At 42.5% G+C, this 23,776-nt stretch overlaps 1 protein-coding gene across 4 annotated transcripts in view; it reads right to left on the bottom strand.

The window, feature by feature from the left end:
- gria1a (glutamate receptor, ionotropic, AMPA 1a) overlaps positions 1–23,776 on the bottom strand; it is a 396,095-nt gene that overhangs the window by 95,162 nt on the left and 277,157 nt on the right. For all 4 annotated transcript variants that reach the window (XM_039775539.1, XM_039775541.1, XM_039775538.1 and 1 more), the window contains exons 9-10: positions 22,501–22,611; positions 4,641–4,847 (exon numbers count right to left, since the gene is read on the bottom strand). In XM_039775539.1, the coding sequence (XP_039631473.1) occupies positions 4,641–4,847; positions 22,501–22,611 (318 nt within the window). The remainder of the gene's footprint in view (positions 1–4,640; positions 4,848–22,500; positions 22,612–23,776) is intronic.

Below are 23,776 nucleotides of genomic sequence, written 5' to 3'. Positions count from 1 at the left end.
AGCCCCACATTTTCTTTTTCTCAGATTAATAATAATAATTGTAATAATAATCATCATCATCATCATTTATATAGTGCCTTTCCCATGCCTATAGTTATTTATGGGCCTAAAGCCTATCTGCCCCGGCAAGTGAACTTTACAATTTTGTAAAAAATACTTTAGGTGTATAATGCAGATTTACCTGAAAAAAATGAATAAATAACAGACAAGCCTTTCATGTTCTAAGCGATGCGTGACCCAGATGGGGGCGACCATTACATGGAGATTCAATTAGTGAGGCGTGTTTAAATGGCCTTCAAGTTGTGACATTACAACAGGAGGGGATTGCCCTATTGTCCTCTGGCTGAACACTCAGAATCTGAAATGGAGAGCTAGATAAATCTTCATCAGTGCTAACAACGTATTTTATCGTTGCTGTTGAGTTCATCGTACTTGCAAATAAAAAGCTTTTATTTCTCTGTTTTCATGTTAGGTAAGTGATGTGTGAGGAGCTTCTTTCCTTCTTTGTGGAATTCAGGTCAGACGCTACGTCTTTTCCTAAAATTGGCACCACAAATATATCAAGTCACTTCACTTGTGAAGTGCAAGTTGGTTTCTGCTGACTTTCAAGAAGCGTCTCTGCTTGCTTTAGAGGCGCAAGTTGCAAATATGGCCGTCTCAGGCCTTTTCACCTTTCCTTTTATTCAGATGCCCCCAGTTTCAGGCACAGAGTCAAACTGTTGCGTTATTAGGCTTTATTATCTGGTAGAACTGAAGATTCACTTCTCTGAGTTCCTTTCACTTGGTTTAATTCAGTCATAACAGCATAAAAAACATAAAAGGAGTCATAGTGGACTCGTCACTATCAACTGCCAGACAGTGATCAGAAGCCATTAAGGAGGGTGGCAGAATGTCAGGTTATATAGCGCCTTGATGTGTGCAGCACAAGTCACAGCTCAACTTTATAAACACACTGGTGAGGCCTCAACTGGAGTACTGGGTGCAGTTTTGGTCTCCAAATAGGACATAACAGCACTAGAACAGGTCCAGAGAAGAGCAACTCGGCTGATTCCAGGGCTACAGGGGATGAGTTATAAAGAAAGAATAAAAGAGCTGAGCCTTTACAGTTTAAACAAAAGAAGATGAAGAGGAGACCTGAGTGAAGCGTTTAAAATTATGAAGGGAATTAGTGCAGTGGATCGAGACTTGTATTTTAAAATGAGTTCATCAAGAACACGGGGACACAGTTGGAAACTTGTTAAGGGTAAATTTCACACAAATATTAGGAAGTTTTTCTTTACACAAAGAACAACAGACACTTGAAATAAGAGACCAAATAATGTGGTAGACAGAGCTGAGCCTTTACAGTTCAAGCAAAAGAAGATTAACTCTTTCAGGGCGGATGTTGACTTTTGTCGAAATTTAGGGGTAGAGGACGGTTATCGGCTGTAAACTTTCACAAAACTTGCCATTACGTTTTAGTTCGATCCTCTTTGCTTGAATGAAAGTTAGCTTTGTTGATTTGACATTGATTCCTTGTGCGTGTACAAGTAGCCCAGAGCAAACAACCTCTAAAATGGCACCGACATCCGACGAGAGACCAAAGCAAATGTCCAAAGCCAAAATAACTCCATGGATGACGTTTTGTGTATTATCACCGAATCTGATTCTGATGCAAGTGATTTGGAGATGGAGAACGAAAGAGAAGAACCAGCATCAGCTGATCGTGGAGCTGATACACCTTCAGCAATGTTCACCTGGGAAGACCGACACATACAGTGACAAGAGGTACAAGCCAGATTGCATTGCACAGTGACTGCTACCACCGCCAGCCTTCCATGTGAAGCCAGCCAGCCAGCCACCCCTGCACAACCGCTGCTGCCTGAGATGCCATAGAGGTGCCAACAGCAGCCACTGCTCACAGCAACAGACTTTTAATGTTGATTTATGTATGCAACCATCACCTTGCATGCTTTTGCAAGTTTTTTGGAAGAAATATTTAGCCCTCAAAGAGTTAAGAGGTGACGTGGAAGAAGTGTTTAAATTATGAAGGGAATTAGTCCAGTGGATCGAGAAGGTGACTTTAAAATGAACTTTTTAACATGGGGGACACCGTTGGAAACTTGTGAAGGGAAATTTCACACAAACGTTAGACAGTAAGACCTTAGGGACTTTCAAAAATCAACTTGATGTTTTCTTTAAAAGAATTTAATGGATAGGACTGGCAAGCTTTGTTGGGTTGAATTTCATATTCTCATCTATATTGTTCTAATGTAAAACATTTAACAAAAGAGAGGAGACCGTTCATTCTATTAGTCACTCATTTGCTTAGTGATTAGGCAAGCTGTCCTCAAATCTCATCCAAATTCTTCAAAAAGATTATGAAGGTCTCTGCTTCAACTCTGTGTCTTGGTAGTCTGCCCCATATTCCTACAACTCTGTCCATAATTAAGCGCTTCCTGACTTCAGGCCTAAATGCACTACCGCTTCATTCCCATTGCTATGTTCAACTACGTGATTTACCAATAAGTTTAAAGAATCCTTCATGAAAAAGCGTCACATGCCTGGATTGGTGGATTTTCTGCTGGTCATTACTGCAGAACTTCTCAAGCTCTGTCTTGTTGGATGGAGGTCACTGGTGGACAGCGATTTTCGGGTCCACTTAATTTCCATTGGTGTCCTCTGGTACGTGATTTATTGTTAGTTTGGAAGAATTGTGCTGGATCTACTTAAATAGATAGATATGAAAGGCACTATATGATAGACAGACAGACAGACAGACAGACAGACAGACAGACAGACAGACAGACAGATAGATAGATAGATAGATAGATAGATAGATAGATAGATAGATAGATAGATAGATAGATAGATAGATAGATAGATATGAAAGGCACGATAGATAGATAGATAGATAGATAGATAGATAGATAGATAGATAGATAGATATATGGCTGGCAAGTCATCCTGGCCAATACCTCCAGGCCACCAGGTGGAGCCATCCCTGCATCGTGGAGGTGCCCCAAATTCCAGCAGGGACTCATGGGATTTGGAGTCTTCCAGTGCAACCCTGCTGGATCACGTGGGGGCCACCAGGAGACCCTACTGGGAGGCCCAGAGACAGTGGGGTTTACTACAATCTGGAACTACGTCATAGTCATGGGGACGGAAGGACCGACGCACTTCCGGGATGAAGAAAAAAGGACTTTTTCTATAACCCGGAAGTGATGGGGAATCATGGACTGAGGGATGAAGCACTTCCGGGTTAAATAGTATAAAGGATGGTGGGATGTTATCAATGCCTTTGAGGATTCTGAAGACCTGGAGGAGTTCTCCACGTGGTCTCCTCTGCTCAAGACTCAGCAGGATTAATCCTCTCGGTTTATCACAGTAGGACACGTCCTTAAGTCCCACGATGCACTTGGTTGCTCTCCTCTGCACAGCTTCAAATGCTGCTTTTTCTTGTATAGCGAGGTGTCCAGAACTGCACATGATACTCCAGGTGAGGACTCACTAGTGCATTAAAGAGTCTGAGCATAACGTCCCTCCATTCCTATTCAACAGTTTTTTTACGATTTATTCTAACGTTTTATTTGCCCTTTGACTTGTTTCTGCACGTTGTTTAGATGATGGCAACGCTGTGCCAACACAAACCCCTAAACCCCTTTCAGAGGTTGTGTCCTGTAGCTCAGTGCCTCCCATCTTGTATTTATAATTGACGTCCCTGTTGCCCACGTGTAGCACTTTGCACTTTTCTAAGTTAAGCTCCATTTTCCATGTGTTCGCCCAGTTCTGAAGTTTGTCCCAAGCGTTTTTGAATCGTTTTTTTTTTTTTTTTGCCTCCTCAATGTCAGTCATTCCTCGAAATGTAGTATGTAATCACGAAGGAGCACCTCAAAGAGGAACTGAGATCATTGAGAAGATTAATATCACAACCCAGCGGAGCAACCAGTAAGGAGCTCATTTCCGAGCGGCCAAAGATAAAGAATAGATGAGAAAATCCAAAGTGAGTGTCAAGTTTAAGTTTGTTTTTATGTCTTTTGGTAAAATTAGGCAATGAAAAAAATGCAGGGCAAAATGTAATATCTGCTCATTTTGAATGATACCGTGTATTTAGACAAATGCCTAAATGACGTCAAATTGGCTTCACTCTTTCCTCATAAAATTTGGGATATAATGTGATTTGCACATTTTCAGTTTCTTAGCAAGAGCACCCTGGACAGCCATGTAAATTTAAAATAAGTTCATGTTTGTCACCATTACTTGTTAAATAGACAGCACCTTCAGTTTTTAGTTTTATTTTAGTTGCTCTTTTAATCCCAGGATTCAACACCAGAGCAGCTTAGTAAGAACTCTTTGTAAACGAATCTCCGTTAGCCCGTGGTTTAAAATGGTGTGATCAGTCATTAACATGCTGAGTCTTAGCGATCCACTAATTCTTGAACATGGCGGGCTTTACTGCTGCGTATCACTTTCGTGACTATAACAAGATAAAATGATAGGCAGCAGCAGCCCCATTGAAGCATTTTCAGGTATTAAAGTGGAGAAATGCCCACTCTTGAGTTTTTCATTTGACCACCATCTTACATTTCCCAAGTAAGCCAGAAAAAGAAGCAAATACAAACAGTCAAGATGATAAATGATAAAAGAATGACACTTACGCCGTATACTAACTCCCCGACCATCCCATTCCAGACTTTGGTATCCGGGTCTCTGGCGCCGTACTTGCCGTCAGGTACGATCTGCAGTCTGTACCTGTAGCCAACGTGCTTGGCGATTTCGGCAGCCAGCTCCACGCAGTAGCCTTCGTACTTCTCGTTGCCTTCAAACTGCTCGTGATTTTTCTTCAGCATCACATAGGGGGCTTCCTACAGTTCATAAATAAATAAATAAAGGTATTAGTGATCATTTAATATAGGTCTGGTCCATCTTCTACTGTTTTATTTGTGGCCATCTCTCAGCAAACATCACACCTGATACTAGGGCTGTGAAATTATGCAACAGTTAGGGTTGGAAAAATACAAATAATTATTTAAAAATTTGTTAAAAATAATTCAAATTTATTGAAAGATTTGCTTAAATGTTCTACAAGATAGGTGCTTGTACTTAGCATGCCTTTGTAAGCTTCATTATCCACCTTAATTAAAGGTTGCTATGTCATTCCAACAAATGGTGCATCACAAACATTAACACTACATTTACAAATCCAACACCAAATTGCATATAATACAGATGTATGCATTGCATTAATAATTCCTACAGATGGCACATCAAAAACATTAATATTGCTTTCCTGAATCCCATACCAAATGGCATATAACAGAGTGTCGCAGATGGTTTGTTGGGGGGGTGACCAGGCCGGGACACCTTGGAGGACCGGAGGAGGGCTTACGCCTCCTTCAGACCATGTGGGGGCGATCACCCTGGTGCCTTTGGTGGCCACTGGTACAAGGCTTTGAAGCTCAACGCTGTAGGGGCTCATGGTCACTGCCAGGGGGAGTCCCAATGCCTTAGGAACCCTGAACTTCAGCACTTCTGCCACACCCGGAAATGCTGGGGGGAAGACAAGCAGGGACACCCGGAGTGCTTCCGGGGATTCAGCCAGGACTTCCCCCACACTGAGGCATGTCGGTGGGAGATTGCCAGAACACGCCTGGAGCACATCCAGGTGCTTATAAAAGGAGCCTCCTCCCTTTATTCAAGGCTTGAGTCGGGTGGAAGAAGGACAAAGCTGGAAGACGAGGAGTGGAGGCGGCCTGAAGAGACAAGGCAAGAGTGTGAGGCCTGGACTTTGAGGGAATTTGGGGTTGTGTGGCATTTAACTTGTAAATAGTAGCCTGTAAATAAATGTATGGTGGTGATTTACAACATGTCTACCTGTCTGTGTCCGGGGCTCGTTCCACAAGAGACATATGCATTGCAGTTATCATTCTAACAGATGGTGCATCAGAAATATTAACTCTGCATGTGTGAATCCAACACCAAATCACATATAACAAAGATGTGTGCATTGCATTTGTCTTTCCAACAGATGGTGCATCAGAAATATTAACTCTGCATGTGTGAATCCCATACCAAATCGCATATAATGGAGACACTTGCGTTGCATTTGTTTCAAACATACGGTGCATCACAAATATTAACACTACATTTGTGAATCCAACACCAAATCACATATAACAAAGATGTGTGCATTGCATTTGTCATTCCAACAGATGGTGCATCAGAAATATTAACACTGCATTTGTGAATCCCATACCAAATTGTATATAACGGAGACACATGCATTGCATTTGTCATTCCAATAGATGGTGCATAAGAAATTTTAACGTTGCTTTTGAGATTCCCATACCAAATGTCATATAACAGAGATATATACTTTGATTTTGTCATTTCAACAGATGGCACATTATAAACATCCTTCTATTATAAAAGTAGTCGGGATTGTCCTTCCGTCCCATGAGTGCCACGCAGGTGCGGAGTTTCACACACGCCCCGTCCATTTTGCAATGCACGATGGGATTTGTAGTTTCGTTTTTTCCAGGTAAAAGATGATTTTTCTACTCCAGACTGTGCGATATCTTCTTCTTTCTTTCTTCTTCTAAAAGCAGTCGGGATTGTCCTTCCGTCCCGTAAGTGGAAAGCGTAGCGGTATTCCGCTTATCACAGACTTACTACTTGCAGCTTGCGGTACAAAGCGACATGATGTGAGCAGAGTTCTGATGCTCCCATCGTTCCCTTGCTTTTGTGCGCGATGTGCTGGAAAAATAGACAAAATTATGTCTCTGGAAATAATTAATGTTGATGGAGTACAACTGTCTCACCGCGTAGTAAATATCAGGGGGGGTTCAAAAAGGGCGACCTCAATATAGAAAATTAAAGTAATACCGCTCAAATGCAATATAACTAAATTAATGAGTTTGTATAAAATACCAAATTGATCTACATATTGAATTGCCTTAAGAAGTGGTCAACTTAAAAGTCGGTCGCCTTAAAAGGCGGGTCAGCCTATATATGTATAAAATCCAACGTCTGTCTGCCTGTCTGGCTTTTCATGAGAGAACTACTTAACGGATTTAGATCAGGTTTTTATTAAAATTAAAATTAAGACTGAAGGGAAGAAGAAGATTTGCCATCGTGTTAGAAATCCCTGAAAGAAGCACGGGAGGGTCTGAGCACGGCAACAAAAGATGAGTGCAGGAAATGTTAAGAGAAGAGATGGGACAATTGTATCACATCTCACGGAGAGTATTCTGAAGGTGACTGAAAGAGAATTGAAGTAAGTTTTTATGATAAAGGTTTGTATTACAACAATTTCTGGAATTTTGGGAATCCCCTCATATCTATCTCTCTATCTTCACACAAAAAGCAAAACGCTTTCCAGTAATGTTTATAATACATTATATTATCTACAGTTTATAAACCATTATTGAATATCTCCAAAAAAAAAACAGAGGAGCATAACTGACCTCTGTGAAATATCTCATACCCCTTCAAGGTGAATGACAACTTAAAATGAGCAGAGCAGACACCCAGGCAAACAACACTGAATAATCAAAGGCTGCAGCTACTTTAGCATCAGACCCACTAATTAGTAAAGAATGGATTAATTAAACAATTAGAACACTTAGAAAAGTAGAATGAAAATCAAGATGAAAATACTGTTAAATACTGCGTAGCACTCACGGGACAGAAGGACACCCGACCGATTTTATACAGAAGGACTAGCAAAATACCCGCGCATCGCAGCGGAGAAGTACTGTGTTAAAGATGTTATAAAAAGGAAAAGGAAACAATTTTAAAAATAATGTAACATGATTGTCAATGTAATTGTTTTGTCACTGTTATGAGTGTTGCTGTCATCAAGGATTTGATTGTCATTATTTTTCATAATTATCATTATCATATTTGGAGGATGTGTTGTGTTCAAGTTATATTCCATGTTTGTCAAGTGTTGTAAAGATAACAGGTTTCATTCATCGAAGTGTTCACTACCCAAATCGCTACTCGTGAATCTAAGATATTTAACAGGCATTCCCGGTATTAACTTGTGGATTTGCCTGCGAATATTTAGCGCATGCAGCGTGTCTATGAACTTAATTTAAACTTAAGCTTTACACCTTGCTTTCCTACTGATATGTCTACAAAGGCTTGTTCAGATTCAGAGGGTTGTTCCTTTCTTACTGCATCAATAAACAGCTCGTCTTCCTCTTTATCTGAGACGTCACACACTGCATGCATGGATTTACCTTTCCCATTCCTGCAAACTTTAGCGAATTGGTTCAATTTACCACATTTTTTACACTGTCTTTCTTTAGCTGGACGTTGACTTTTTCCACCGTGTGCTTTGTTTCCGCAGTAGCTGCACTTATGAATATGCTTGTATGTGTCACACGCTTCATATTCTTTTGCTGCCTTCTCAATTGTGTAATGCGTTTTTTGTTCAGCGCTCTTTGGAGCTCTTGCTTGTTCTCTGCATACTGCGGTCACAGTCAGTTCACGTGAGCCACTCAGAGTACATACATCGAAGGTTCTCAGCTGTGCTTGTGCTATCTCGTGCGATCTTGCGATGTCCACGGCTTTATTTAATGTTAGCTCAGACCCGGCACTTAAAAGTTTCTCTCGCACTTTCACTGAGTTTGTGCCAAACACTATTCTAACCCTGACCATCTCATCTTAATTTTCACAAGCACAGTCCTTCACCAGCAATTTTAACTCTGTTACAAAGTGATGAAAAGTCTCGTTTATACCCTGCGTCCTCTCATTAAACTTGTATCTCGTGAATATCGTATTCGTCGTAGGCATGACAAACGCCAGCGGCAGCCTGTCTATGAACTTAATTTAAACTTAAGGTTTACACCGTGCTTTGTTTCCACAGTAGCTGCACTTATGAATATGCTTGTATGCGTCACTCGCTTCATATTCTTGTGCTGCCTTCTCAATTGTGTAATGCGTTTTTTGTTCAGCGCTCTTTGGAGCTCTTGCTTGTTCTCTGTATACTGCGGTCACAGTCAGTTCACGTGAGCCGCTCAGAGTACATGCATCGAAGGTTCTCAGCTGTGCTTGTGCTATCTCGTGTGATCTTGCGATGTCCACGGCTTTATTTAATGTTAGCTAAGACCCGGCACTTAAAAGTTTCTCTCGCACTTTCGCTGAGTTTGTGCCAAACACCACCCTGACCAACTCATCTTCGTTTGCATAAGCACAGTCCTTCATCCATGAATATTTTATATTTTGCAGCAGCGTGTTTATTGGATTGCTGCTGACGGACGGCCTTATATGGGCAGGCACTCAATTACATGGGAGGCGTGATGATGGGGGACGCAACTCCGCCTCACACGGTGACCGAGCTGCAGGCTATGGCCGTATATATATACGTAAGTAGGATTCAGTTATGACCATTACGCATAGAATTTCGAAATGAAACCTGCCTAACTTTTGTAAGTAAGCTGTAAGGAATGAACCTGCCAAATTTCAGCCTTCTGCCTACACAGGAATTTGGAGAATCAGAGATGAGTGAGTGAGTCAGTCAGCGAGGGCTTTGCCTTTTATTAGTATAGATATATATGTATATATATTGTAGTCCCCGACCGGGACGCCCAGGAGGACCAAAGGAGGGCTTGTGCCTCCTCCACACCGCGAGGGGGCATCCGTCCTGGTTATGTTGGGGGCCTCAGGTAAAGGGCTTGGAAGCTCAGCCCTGTAGCACTGCCAGGCGGCGCCCCGGTGCCGGAATATCCCGTGTGGTACCCGGCTGGGGCTGGAGCCCGGCCAGGACGCCCAGGAGGACCGAAGGAGGGCTTGTGCCTCCTCCAGACCGTGAGGGGGCGTCCGTCCTGCTTATGTTGAGGGCCTCGGGTAAAGGGCTTGTAAGCCAGGCGGCGCCCCGGTGCCTGAATATCCCGGGAGCCCAGCACTTCCGCCACACCAGGAAGTGCTGGGGGGAAGATAACGGGGGACACCCGGACGGCTTCCAGTTGCGCAGCCGGCACTTCCACCACACTGGGGTGTGGCCAGGATTGATTGCCGGGAAGCAGCTGGAGCCCATCCGGGTTCCCATTTAAGGGGCCGTCTCCCTCCAGTCATTGACAAGAGTCGGGTGGAAGAGGCAACGTCTGGAGAAGGGAGGAGGAGGTAAGAAGAAAAGAGAGAGAGAGAAAAAGAAAGAGAGAGAGAGAGAAAAAAAGAAGAAGAAAAGAGAAGGCATTGGAGTGGCCTGGACTGAGGGGTATTGGGGATTAGTGAGCTGAATTGTAAAAAGAGATGGAAAATAAAAGTGTGTTTGTGGGGTGACATTAGCGTGTCTGCCTGTCTGTGTCCGGGGCAAGGTTTACAATATATATACAGTATACAGTATATATATATATATATATATATATATATATATATATATAGAGAGAGAGAGAGAGAGAGAGAGAGATTAAGCACTTTGGCCAACTTTTAGTTGTTTTAAATGTGCTAAATAAATAAATAAAACCTAACTTGAAACCTACCGATTATACAGGGTTCACCACGGTGCCCCAAATCTTTATCCGCTTTTCTTGTCTTGTTTTAAATTTGGAATGCTAAGCATTTTCAGAATTGCAGAGACATGGCATCGTGTTTATCAGCCACTAATATGGTGTGATCCGTAGCTGCTTCTGCACTGTGTCATTTCTGTCGCTGCTACTGCATCCTTGGCACACATCTTTACTCATGACAGCTTACAAAATGAAGACGCATCATAATTGTTTTATGCATTTTGCAAACAGTAACCTCCATATTTCTTAAATGAAAGAATTTTGGAAAAACTGCAACTCTTTCTTAGAGCAGTTCGCCCAGCCAAACGGAGCAATCAGGGTGGACGTTCTTTGGTAAGAAAGGTGAACCCAGTGGTCTCTCTGGCTGACCTTCAGAGAACCTGAGGTGAGATGAGAGAATCTCTCAGAAGGACTGCCATCACTGTAACTCTCCACCGATCTGGGCTTTAGGTCACAATGAACAGGCAGAGGCTTCTCCCCAGTAAAAGACACATGGAAACCCACTTGGGGTTTGCCCAAAAAAAAGACACCGAAAGGACTTTCAGATTGGGAGACACAAAATTCTCTCCAAAATAGCAGTTGAGTAATGGCCCAGTGCTGGCCCATGCTCAGCATTTTCTTTTGGTCATGTAGTGTGCAGAGGACCTGGGGGAGCAAGCATGGCCAGAGCAATAACTCCCCCGGGATGCTAGATGGCAACCCTCCTGGGTTGCAGCGGTGCCTCAGACTCTCACAGGGCTTCATGGGAGTTGGAGTTTGGTGCAGCCCTGTTAGGATCCGCAGGTGCCACCAGGGGGTGCTGCAACAGGAGTTGCTGAGCCCTTATGGGCAATTCGGAATTCCTGCCAGAAATAAGTCATCACGCACCTTAAGCACTTCCGGGTGCCTTATAAAAGGAGCCAGAAGCCACTACTCAGAAAGCCAGATCAGGAGGAGGAAGACGAAGCTTGACCGGAGTAGTGGAGGAGAAAAGGAAGAGTGTCTTTGTGCTTGTGAGACTGTGCTGTACTTGTGGGAAACGGGGGAAGGCGTTTCCCACGAGGCAAAAAGAAAAAAAAAAATTTAAAAAATCACTGTGTGCCTTGAACTTGTGTCCCACGCTTCTCTGTGTTGGGTTCAGGTGGCTGTGCCATCCTGGGTGGTCTGCAGTCCATATACTGTGGTGGAATGACATTGATGATCTCATCCAAAAAATTGTGGAATGGTCTGCCTGGTACTATAAGAGATGCCCCTTCGGTCTCAGCTTTCAAATCCCAGCTCATGACTCACTCACTACTTCAGTTTAGCAGACCCTGACTAGAGCTGCTGATTAACTGTACAGACTGCATCTCTGTTGTCAGTCATTAGCACTAAAACATAAGTAACATGAGAGTTAGAATTTGTTACTGACCGTCACCTATTCTGTCTCTCTTCTCAGTACCCAAATGTGCCACGGCCCACCTGCCAAGTTGTTTTGCCTGCCTAAGGTAAAGTCATCTCTGATGGAGGATGACAAGAATCATCAGATAGAGGGGTATTTTCATTGGATTGACTGGCCCAGTGCTGACTCATCTGTGGAATGGCCAATGTAGGGTGGCAGCTTGGTGGCCGAGGTATCCAGGACTCTGAACAAATCCAAATTGTATTATGGGATACCATCTACTGTTGAATTCTGCTCTGTCCTTGTAATATTTCTATTACACTAGTGTATTGTATTGAGAATTTGTTCTGTTCTGTGAATTGCATTGTACTGTATTGTATTAGATAGATAGATAGATAGATAGATAGATAGATAGACAGATAGATAGATAGATAGATAGATAGATAGATAGATAGATAGATAGATAGATAGATAGATAGATAGATAGATAGATAGATAGATAGATAGATAGATAGATTATTAATCCCAAGGGGAAATTCACTAAATTCATTAAATGACACCCACTGCACGCCCTACCTACCTGGAAAGGGGTCTCTCTTTGAACTGACTTTCCCAAGGATTCTTCCATTTTATTTTCCATGCAAGGGTTTTTTTTTTTGGGAGTTTTTCCTCGTCTTCTTAGAGAGTCAAGGCTGGAGGTCTGTCAAAAAGCAGGGCTGGTTAAAGCCCATTGCGGCACTTCATGTGTGATTTTGGGCTATACAAAAATAAATTGTATTGTATTGTATCCATATCTGGCTTCCAGAACACAGCCTCGTTAAACCATATCTCAGGTATGGTATGAGCCAGAACTGGACCACAACTGAGCCTTCAAAAGACAATGTGTGAGGCACAACTGGGCCAAATAAGACCACGTAGGAAGCAGTATTCAGTACCAGAGTGCCGTCACGCTGCAAAAGTTGCACACAAGAGTCCCCAAGAGAACTGAGGTTGTGTGGTCACACCAAATATTGACTGAAAGTAGTTTTTTTTTTTTTTTTTTAGAAAGTTTATGGTCTAATAGAAAGTCTTCATTCATTATTTTTGGGATCATCCTTGCTCAAGAGCATTTAATCACAAGTGCCTAACACTTCCATGAGACAAGGACATTAAAGTTAAAGTGTCCCTGCCAAATGGGCCTTTCACAGATATATGTGAGCAAGTCAGAGGTGGGTTATTGTTGGACCAAAATTGAAATGACACACACACAAACTTTATGTTATAGCTTATTACACTGGGGCTACAGAAGAATGAAACGAAAACCGCAGAATGCATCTGGTGATTGTTAGGCCTTATTTGGCGCAAAACTGTAATGCCAGGCATACTGGACTTGTAGTTAACTGCATTTGGGCCAGGGTCCTGTGAAGAATCTAAATGGCATGCATTCCTTATATATAGTTGAATACAACCGGGCCACTTTTGGCTCATAATGAGTATACCACAAATATGAGGCATGTTCAAAAAGTTTCCACACTTTTATATTTTTGTTGAAAACGGTGAAGGCAGGAGGAATAGTGATTGGTCATGTCTGAGAGGGTCATGTGACTAGTTCTGTCTGGCAAGTTGGCTGCCCTTGCAGTTTAGTATAAGAGTTGTCACCCTGTGGTGAAGATGGCTGCCAGACTTGCACCAATGAGGAATAGCGTTCTGTCATACGCTTCTTATGGGCAGAAGGTGTGCCGGGAGCAGAAATTCATCTCCACATATTTGTGTTCAGTATGGCGATAAAGTTCTCACTCGTAGAGTCATCAATGAGTGGATTGAAATGTTCGAAAATGGCCGTGCTAGTGTGACGGTTGCAGAGCGCTCCAGACGCCCAGCTACAGCCACGATCAGATTTTCATATGATTGATGATGATGATGATGATGATGTGAATTGCAGTGGTGCATCAGTGGCTACGTGCTCAACCAAAAACATTTTTTTGCTGATGGCAATAAAACGTTGGTACGACGCTGGGAAAAGTGCATTGCAAAGGAAGAAAAGTGTAGAAAAGTGATGTAAGTTGCTTTAAGAAATTCTTAATAAACAGACTTAAAAAAAAGTGCGGAAACTTCTTGAATGTCCCTCCTAATATTACATGTCCTTGTTTGCATATGCAATTAGCAGCAATACCACACGCACTTCAGATGCGGTCATCCACTCTGAAGCTAATCCTGTTCAGATCAGGCCAGCACTTGGATGGGAGACCAACCAGGAAAAAGTTTGGGTTGATGCTGGAAGAGGCTTGCAGGGCCAAGTAAAGTGACGGGGACACTGTGCTGTACAACTGGCACCGTCCTTCGGATGTGATGTAAAACCGAAGTCCTCACCCTCTGTGGCCATTAAAGATCTCTGGGCATCCTTCGTAAAAGAGTACGGTGTATCCCGATGTCCTGGCTAAATTCTCCATTATGGCCTGGTCATTCTGGCCCACTAATGATCCCCTGTCTCTAATTGGCAAATTATCTCTCTCTCCCCTTCATCGCCTAACAGGTCATGTATGGTGAGCGTACTGGTGCAAAAATGGCTGCCGTCACATCATCCAGGTGGACGCAGCACATTAATTGTGGTTGAAGTGGCTCGCCACTCACAGTGTAAAGTGTTTTGAGCTCCTTGAAAAGTGTTATATAAATGTAATGAATTATTATTATTATTATTATTATCTCTCTATTATTTAAAAAAATCTTGGGACGAGACGAGACTTTTTCAGAGAGACGAGGCAAGACATTTTCAGAGAGATAATTTCACATCCCGCGAGACAAGACTTGAAATGAAAACCTAACAGGTCCTAGCAGGGGCAGAAATAAAAGACAAACAGTAGAAGAAGAAAAGACAAAGAGTAGAAGACAAAGAAGAACGTCGTAAAGAATGACATTGACTCTGGAATTGTCTGCCTGGCACTAAAAGAGATGCTCCTTCTGTCTCAGCTTTCAAAGCTCGGCTGAAGATTCACTACTTCAGTTTAGCACACCCTGACTAGAGCTGCTGATTAACTGTACAGACTGCATCTCTGTTGTTAATCATTAGCACTAAAACATACGTAATATGAGAGTTAGAATTTGCTACTAACCCTCACCTATTCTGTTTCTCTTCTCGGTACTCAAATGTGGCACCCCTTAAGGAGGTTCAAAAACGTTGGCGTGATACACATGCAGAGTAGGTTAGAGATTATGAAAGTACAAAAATGTGAAAGTCTCAAAAAAACTGATAGTAAAGATCGTATTAGCGATAACAAATGGAAATTATTACTCAGTGAAATAACGGAACAGCGAAAAGAGATTAAATATATGGACATAGGTCATATGACAGAGTTACTATAAGTTTAATTTCAAAGGAACCACAATTCGGTCAGGTTTATATTAATGATCACGGAGAGGCGATGCAACATAGAATGGAAAGAGTTAAACAACTGAAAGTATAAGAAATTCTACAGCCAATAATGGATACAAATCCATACGTCCAAAAGTATCGCAATTTACATTAAATTTATTTTAAAAACATGGACAAAGAAGTTTTCTTGGATTTCTATATGAATCTGAAAGATCACGCTCGTATATATAATAAACCAGCATATGACAAATTGTCAGCGATAATACTTTCGAAAAACGGAGATATTAAAGACAGAGTTGATATTCGTGTTTATCCAAAAGCACAACACGATTCATTCCAAGTGGCAGATCCGGGAAATGACTAGCATGTACTGCCCGCACAGGGGTTGGCGAGCAAAGCGTGCATGGGGGCAGAGCCCCCTAGTTGTTATTATCCATCCATCCATCCATCCTCTTCCGCTTATCCGAGATCGGGTTGCGTGGGCAGCAGCTTGAGCAGAGATGCCCAGACTTCCCTCTCCCTGGCCACTTCTTCTAGCTTTTCCGGGGGAATCCCGAGGCATTCCCAGGTCAGCCGAGAGACATAGTCCCTCCAGCGTGTCCTGAGTCTTCCCTGGGGCGTCCTCCCGGTTAGACGTGCCTGGAACACCTCACCAGGGAGGCGTCCAGGAGGCATCCTGATCAAATGCTGAGCCACCTCATCTGACTCCTCTCGATGCGAAGGAGCAGCGGCTCTACTCTGAGCCCTTCCCGGATGACTGAGCTTCTCACCTTATCTTTAAGGGAAAGCCCAGACACCCTGTGGAGGAAAATCATTTCAGCCGCTTGTATATCACAATCTCGTTCTTTCGGTCACTACCCACAACTCATGACCATAGGCGAGGGTAGGAACGTGGATCGACTGGTAAATTGGGAACTTTGCCTTACGGCTCAGCTTATTTTTCACCACGACAGACCGATGCAGAGCCCACATCACTGCGGATGTCGTACCAATCCGCCTGTCGATCTCACGCTCCATTCTTCCCTCACTTGTGAAGAAGACCCCGAGATACTTGAACTCCTCCACTTGGGGCAGGATCTCGCTCCCAACCCTGAGAGGGCACTCCACCCTTTTTCGGCTGAGGACCATGGTCTCGGATTTGGAGGTGCTGATTCTCATCCCAGCCGCTTCACACTCAGCTGCGAACCGATCCAGAGAGAGCTGAAGATCACGGCCTGATGAAGCAAACAGGACAGCATCATCTGCAAAAAGCAGTGACCCAATCCTAAGCCCACCAAACTGGACCCCGTCAACGCCCTGGCTGCGCCTAGAAATTCTCTCCATCAAAGTTATGAACAGAATCGGTGACAAAGGGCAGCCCTGGTGGAGTCCAACTCTCACTGCAAATGGGTTGTTATTATTATTTGTAGTAGTAGTAGTAGTATATGGGCTAAATTTGACCCACTATACTATTGGCATGAACATTCCTAAATGTGGCTTGTGACAGCCGGGCCATAATTGGTCCATAACTGTAATGCCACACATATATTACAAGCGACTGACTGTATCTGGGATGTGTTTGGCCCAGAATTTCGACACTGTGAAAATCATTAATTGCGGCAGGTTATATCTGGGCTGTTTTTGGGCCACAACATATTTGCCAACACCATAACTTTAACCATGAATGCCTAAAGTCAACCAAATTTGGCAGAGAATATTCTTCTATCTAGGATGGTGTTCACCAGGGTTCCCCAAATCTTTATTTTCCTTTTCTTGTCTTCATTTCACTGCATTGCGTTACTAAGGAATTTCAGAATTGCAGAGAAATGGCATGAAATGGCTTGGTGTTTATCAGCCACTAATATGGTGTGATCAGTATTTGCTTCTGCACTTGAAAACTGTGTCATTTCTGTTGCTGCTACTGCATCCTTGGCACACATCTTTACTCATGACAGCTTACAAAATGAAGACGCATTATAATTGTTTTATGCATTTTCCAAACAGTGATCTCCATAATTCTTAAATTAAAGAATTTTGGAACAACCTCAACTCTTCTCAGAGCTGGTCGCCCAGCCAAATGGAGCAATCAGCAGGGAAGGTCTTTGGTAAGAAAGGTAAACCCATTGATCACTCTGGCTGACCTTCGGAGAACCTGTGGTGAGACGAGAGAAGCTTCCAGAAAGACGGCCATCACTGTAACTCACCACTGACCAGGGCTTTATGTCACAATGAACAGACAGAAGCTTCTCTTCAGGAAATGACACATGGGACTGTCAGATTGTGAGACACAAGACCATGTCCGATGAAATGAAGATTAACCTCATGTCTAAAGGAAACCAGGTGGTGCTCATCACCTGCAACTTTCCACTTATTCTGGGCTCTATGGCAGAACGGCCAGACGACGCATGAAAGGAAAGAATGGCAGACACTGAGGAGGCAGCAAAACAATTTCATCATGACCTGGACAGGCTTCAGAACTGGACAAACACTCAGAAAATGAAATATAAATAAAAAAATGTAGTTTAATGTAGAAAAGCGCTACACGTGGGCAAAAGGAAAATCAATTGTAAATACAAGATTGGAGATAATGAGCTACAAGAAGCAACCTCTGAAAAAGATTTAGGGGTTTATGTTGGCACAACAACGTCATCATCTAAGTTAGGCGTCCAAGACCCATCCTGGTGGGCCGCAGTGCCTGCAGGTTTTCATTCTAACCCTTTTCCTAATCAGTGATCAGTTTTCACTGCTAATTAACTCCTTTTCCCGTCATTTTAATAGCCCTGTTTTTAAGGATTCAGTCCTTTGAATTGATTCATTTCTTCATTTAATGGCAGCCAGACAGAAATGAGGCGTGAAACAGATGACCAGCTAAACTGGACCGTCAAACTCCAGCCAATTTCACTCCAACCAGTTTCTTAATGAGAAGCCGATGCTTGCTGTTAATTAAAGCCGTTATTGAATATCAGGACTTGTTGCTGCTCTCGTTCGGCCACAGCAGACTGTTCAATTTCTGTTTTTTTCTAAGATGTCAAGATGTTTTGGTGACCTGAGACAACCAACATTGACCGAGACCTTCACCTTTCTTTATTTTCAGGTGAGGTGGTCATGTGGCAGCTTGTTTTGTGTCTCATTATTGGTTGGCTGTTCATTAAGGAAAAAGAAACGACTAAGGGGTCTGAGACACGTCGATTAAAACGAAGGCAAAACAACTTAATCAGCAGCAAAAACGGCTCACGAATTAAGAAGATGGTTAGAATGAAAACCTACAGCCACTACGGCCCACCAGGACCGGAGTTGGTCACCCCTGATCTAAGCAATGTGAAGAAACAATTAAAAAGTAAAATGTTAACTTATATCATAAAGACTGTTGAATACAAATCAAGTGACGTTACGATCAGACCATACAATGCACTAGTGAGGCCATATCTGGAGTGTTATGTGCAGTTCTGGTCACCCCTCTACAAGAAAGACAGAGTAACCGTGTGCATCAAGGACTTAAGGAATTGTCCTACTGTGAGAGATTCAGAGAATGAACCTCCTTGGCATTAACCTTGGCCGTGACTTGAGATTACAATTCTATGTAATTACAGTTAAACCCGAGTCAGGCTCGGGGTGATGCATAATGATACACTTTATAGTGTTAAGCCTAAATATCTCTCGGGACAGTAGTCTGCTGCCATCTAGTGGATGAAAAAACATCATGCTGACAAAAAAGAAGATTTATATGCTTCCTGACACTCTAATTTAACTCATGAATATTCTTGAGTGGGCCGGAAAAACACAAATGAAAATCGTAAAGGCGGTTTTCGAACAAACTGAAACTGAACCATTGCAAGAATTGAGTGATAATGGTGATGGTGTCAATTAGACATCAGACGTTGACACGGATGGATAAACTGACGCATGATACGTGACGCATGAATACCAAACTCGAAACTTAAACCTGTTAAGAGATGACAACATGCTGATTAGTTTTTGAGCCATATCGTGCAAGAGAAAAAGGCACTCTAGTGCAGAGGTCGCCAACTCCCGTCCTGGAGGACCACGGTGGCTGCAGGTTTTCAGTCTAAGCCTTTTCTGAACGAGTGACCTGTTTTTGCTGCTAATTAACTAATTTTAATTGATCTGCTCTTGAAGACTCAGACCCCTTAATTGTTTCTTTCTCCTTAATTAGCAGCCAAACAATAATGAGATAGAAAATGAGCCAAAACAACTGGTGTCCATCACACAATATCTGAAAATAAAGAATGATGAAGGTCTCAGGAATGTTGGTCTGCTCAGGTCTCCAAAACATTTTAACAGAAAATAGAAAATCAACAATTTCAGAAATGTTTGCTAACGCACCACAAGAACAGCAACAAGCCATGAAATTAAAGAACGGGTTTAATTTAACTACAAGAATTGGCACCTCATTAAGCAGCTGGGGCCTCATGTATAAATGGTGCGTACGCACAGAAACGTTGCGTAAGAACTCTTCCACGTTCAAATCGCGATGTATAAAACCTACACTTGGCGTAAATCCACGCACTTTTCCACGGTACCTCATACCTTGTTGTACACAAGTTCTCCGCTCGGTTTTGCAGACTGGCGGCACCCAGCGTCAAAGCAGTGCTACTGTTCCTGTGTGGTTACTCATTATTTTCCTGACGCAGCTTTATAAATACACCGAAACTAACCGCATATTATTTATTAGTGTAATGCATCTGATTGTAATTAACTTGTAACAATATAATGGTCCAGGGAACAGCCATAGTATTCCAAATACCATAACTGCTTTAGCGTTGTTACTCTCACTTCTTCTTCTTCTTCTTCTTTCAGCTGCTCCCGTTAGGAGTTGCCACAGCGGATCATCTTTTTCAATATTTCTCTCACTGCACCACTCAGAGTATTGATATCACTGTATCTGAGTGGGAATCACAGCAGCAGATGATCGGAAAGAGAATTATCGGTATACAGCTTCAAGGACACGCTGCCTCAGCCACTGCAAAACGTTTTAAAGCCTTTCCTGTACGGACCACGCGGTTCAGAAACAGAAACGATATCATTTATAAGGTGAAATTCAGCAAAATATGTTTATTAAATTATACAGATAAAACTTTAACTTCATTTAAATAATCTATATTCTTCACTGGGAGTGTCGTTAAGGATAGAATAATTAAACATGTACTACGAAGATATTTCAATGTTCTTTAAACGTTTTGAAGAATCGGCGCTAAGCTTACAGATGGCTTAACGTCTATTACAGAGCTGATTGTATGGCGATCGGTTACTTGGGGAAAGAAAAGCACTGACTGCAGTGGCGGCTACGCCAATATATATTGAATATAAAACAGAAAGAGAAAATAACAACACAGCTAAAAACACAGCGACAAATTTCGGCAAAAGTTAAATGCTTGTGTCATGAGCACGAGGCGGCTATGCAGTGTCCGCAACGGACGTTGTGCATAAGCTACCTTACTGACGGGCGGGCAAAGGAGCCACCGATTCTTCCTCTGCCCAGTGCCACCACAAGCCTAGAGCTGCCCCTGATTGTACTGCTGCAATAAATTATTTCATCGAAGTGAAACACATATTTAATAACGTGCTTTAACTCCTATCATCATGAAAATGACATCACGTATACATCTCAGTATTTTAGTTATTCAGAGAGCTGTAATATCATGAATGTAATGGATTCTGTGTCCAGTTGGAGGAAGAGAGCCGGTTTAAGAAGCAAGTAGTGATTCACACACACAGAGCACATAGAAGATCAAATACAAAACAAAGCATTTAACGTGCTACTTTAATTACGATGTGATTTGAGAAACTGGTTAATTAAACGATTTTAAGATGAAGTTTATGATGTTTAATGACAAAATAAACTACGTGATTAAAGTGGAAATGTCGAGATTGAAGTTGACATTTCGTGCTTTTTCCTCACTGTGTGCCTTTTTCTCTGTACCCTAATAAGCTTTCATATGACACTCAGACAGTGGGCTTACAACTCGGCTTTTCACGGCGACTTTGATATGTGACTTCTTTTTTATTTCCGGCACTGTGCGATTTGTGAATGTGAGCTTTCAAGTTTCTCCAACACGCTATGTCACTCGATCAACTTCCTTTTGTTGATTATATCACGGTTTATTTGAACAAATAGTATGTTTTTCCTTTGCCTCCACTTGGTATTCGCTGAAATTCTTATATTTTCCCCCGTGCTTTTCCCATTGTCTTTTCACAGAAGGCTGCGCTTAAGGGCGATTTATATTGATTTGCATATTCAAAGAGGCGTAATTCTGGGAGGAGTTGGAGCGTTACATAAAGCGCGTACACGAGTGTTAGTTTTCACGCTGATCGGGATTTATGTAGCAGAAGAACGTGGAAGTTGGAGTACGCACAGATTCCTGCATCTGCATTTTTCTGTGCGTAAACACATTTCGGCTTTTGTGCTTACGCCATGTTATAGTGCGAGTTCTAAGCATATACGTTACACATGAGGCCCCTGGTTGGAGTGGAGTTGGTTGGAGTTTGAGGCCCTCACTTACTTGGTCTCCTCTTGGCTCACTCGCTTCTCATTTCATTTCTTTTTGGGTGCCATTTAAGGAAAGAAATTAAGAAATTCAGGGGAACAAATCTTAAAAAAGCAATTCAATTAAAATGAATTCACAAGATGTTAATTAGCAGCACAAACAGGGTACTCGTTAAAAAAAGGGTTAGAATGAAAACCTGCAGCCACGGTGGTCCTCCAGGACCGGACTTGGTGACCCCCGCTCTAGAGGAAACCACAAATACCATAATTCTACAATTAATTATGAATTCTTCTCATCAATTGCTGTCATAATGACCTATTTTATGATCAGAAAGATCAGCATCAGATCGGTAAATAATTACTGAAATGTTAGAGAATAGTACGGATAACTTTTATTCCAAGGGTGCAAAGCCTACTGATGCTCACGTCCAAATTTTTATTTATAGTACATTTGCAAAATTTAGTTTTCGTCATTCTGAGGTGTTAATTGTTGCGTTATGTGGGAAAATATGAATTTAAATGATTTTATCATAAGGCTGCAACATCACAAAATGTGTAAAAAAGTGGAAGGGTCTGAAGTTTTTCTTACATTAAAAATGGCAGACATTAACGGCAATACTTCTATATTCAGAAACATTTAGCAGAATGGACTGCTAACATCTAACGCTGTTACCCTTTACCGAGCAGACTTACCTTGACTTGACGGGGCTCTTCCAATGTTAAAGACACCAGCCTAACACACAGGGACATAACAGACAGTGTAGCCATTAAACTTTAAAAATTAGAGAAGTTTGTACAGAACGCTTACCAGAATCGTTGTTACTATGTAAGTTCTGTTTGCAAGGCCGATCGTGCCGTTCCCAGCATGGGAGTCCATGGCCGTGTTGACAAACTTTTCATCTTCATTCCAATAGCCGACCTAAGAGATCAAGAACAAGCAATTCAGAACTGGAGTGCCCGCTGGTACCCTCTGGCACTGCTTGTTATCCAGTATTATGAAGCCAGCAGGACTCCATGTTACAATGCTAGAAATGTTTCATGGATAAGAGTGACAAAGTATCAACTTCAAGAAAGAAACAATCCACACTCCCTACTACATTTGGGAGCCTCGTGAACCCACAATAGTCACTAAAGATAACTTGGGTGAGCCAGGCGGATGAGGACACATACACACCCAGTGCTGTGCAAGTTCACACCTCACAAGAAGGAGCTCAAAGATCAGTTTATCCATCCATCCATTATCCAACCCGCTATATCCTAACTACAGGGTTATGGGGGTCTGCTGGAGCCAATCCCAGCCAACACAGGGCACAAAGCAGGAAACAAACCCCGGGCAGGGCGCCAGCCCACCGCAGACGTTCAGTTCACACAGATTAAAATTAATAAATTCATGTTAATAGTTCACTGTTTCAATTTTGAACGAATTTATGTTCAGTTCATTTTGCATTTTTTAAGGAGTGAGAAGAAATGATCCATGAGTTTACTTTTTTCAATTTTGCACGCCGTATATTAGGCTATTACAGTGCTCTTGAATAAAATATGATAATTATGAAGACTTTTTTTATTTAAATACACTTTATTGAGTTATACCCAGCAACAAACACGTATAACCATATATGCTAACATCCTCCCGGTCAAAAAAGAAATTAAATACATGTAAGCATACATATAAATTACCACTCCATTTCCAACCATGTGACACAAATGGTCACTGTGGAACCAGCGTGAAGGTGAACTAACCGATTACACTGCCGGTCAAAATTCATGTCACATATTTCATGTCCAACGTGGTGTGGTGGACGCCCAGAACCCACGCCCAGCCGGGACAGCCCTTTGGCACTGAATCTGGGGGAGCAGACATGGAAGGCTTATTTCTTCCCCCGGAATACGTGGTGGCAGCCCCCCCAGGGCCACAATTCTAGAACACTGGAGGTCAACCCTGTTGGGCTCCATGGCCACCAACAGGGGGAGCCGCACGGCTTCCTGAGACCGTGTGGGCTATAAGAACAGCCTGCAGCCACAACTCGGGGCGCCAGAGTCGGGAGGAGGAGGAGGACAAAGCTGCCTGGGAGGAGTGGAGGAAG

The sequence above is a fragment of the Polypterus senegalus genome, chromosome 13 (genome assembly GCF_016835505.1).
Source record: "Polypterus senegalus isolate Bchr_013 chromosome 13, ASM1683550v1, whole genome shotgun sequence".
Taxonomy (NCBI): domain Eukaryota; kingdom Metazoa; phylum Chordata; class Cladistia; order Polypteriformes; family Polypteridae; genus Polypterus; species Polypterus senegalus.
The sequence above is the reverse complement of the archived record's forward strand: the minus strand, read 5'-3'. Positions and strand labels throughout refer to the sequence as shown.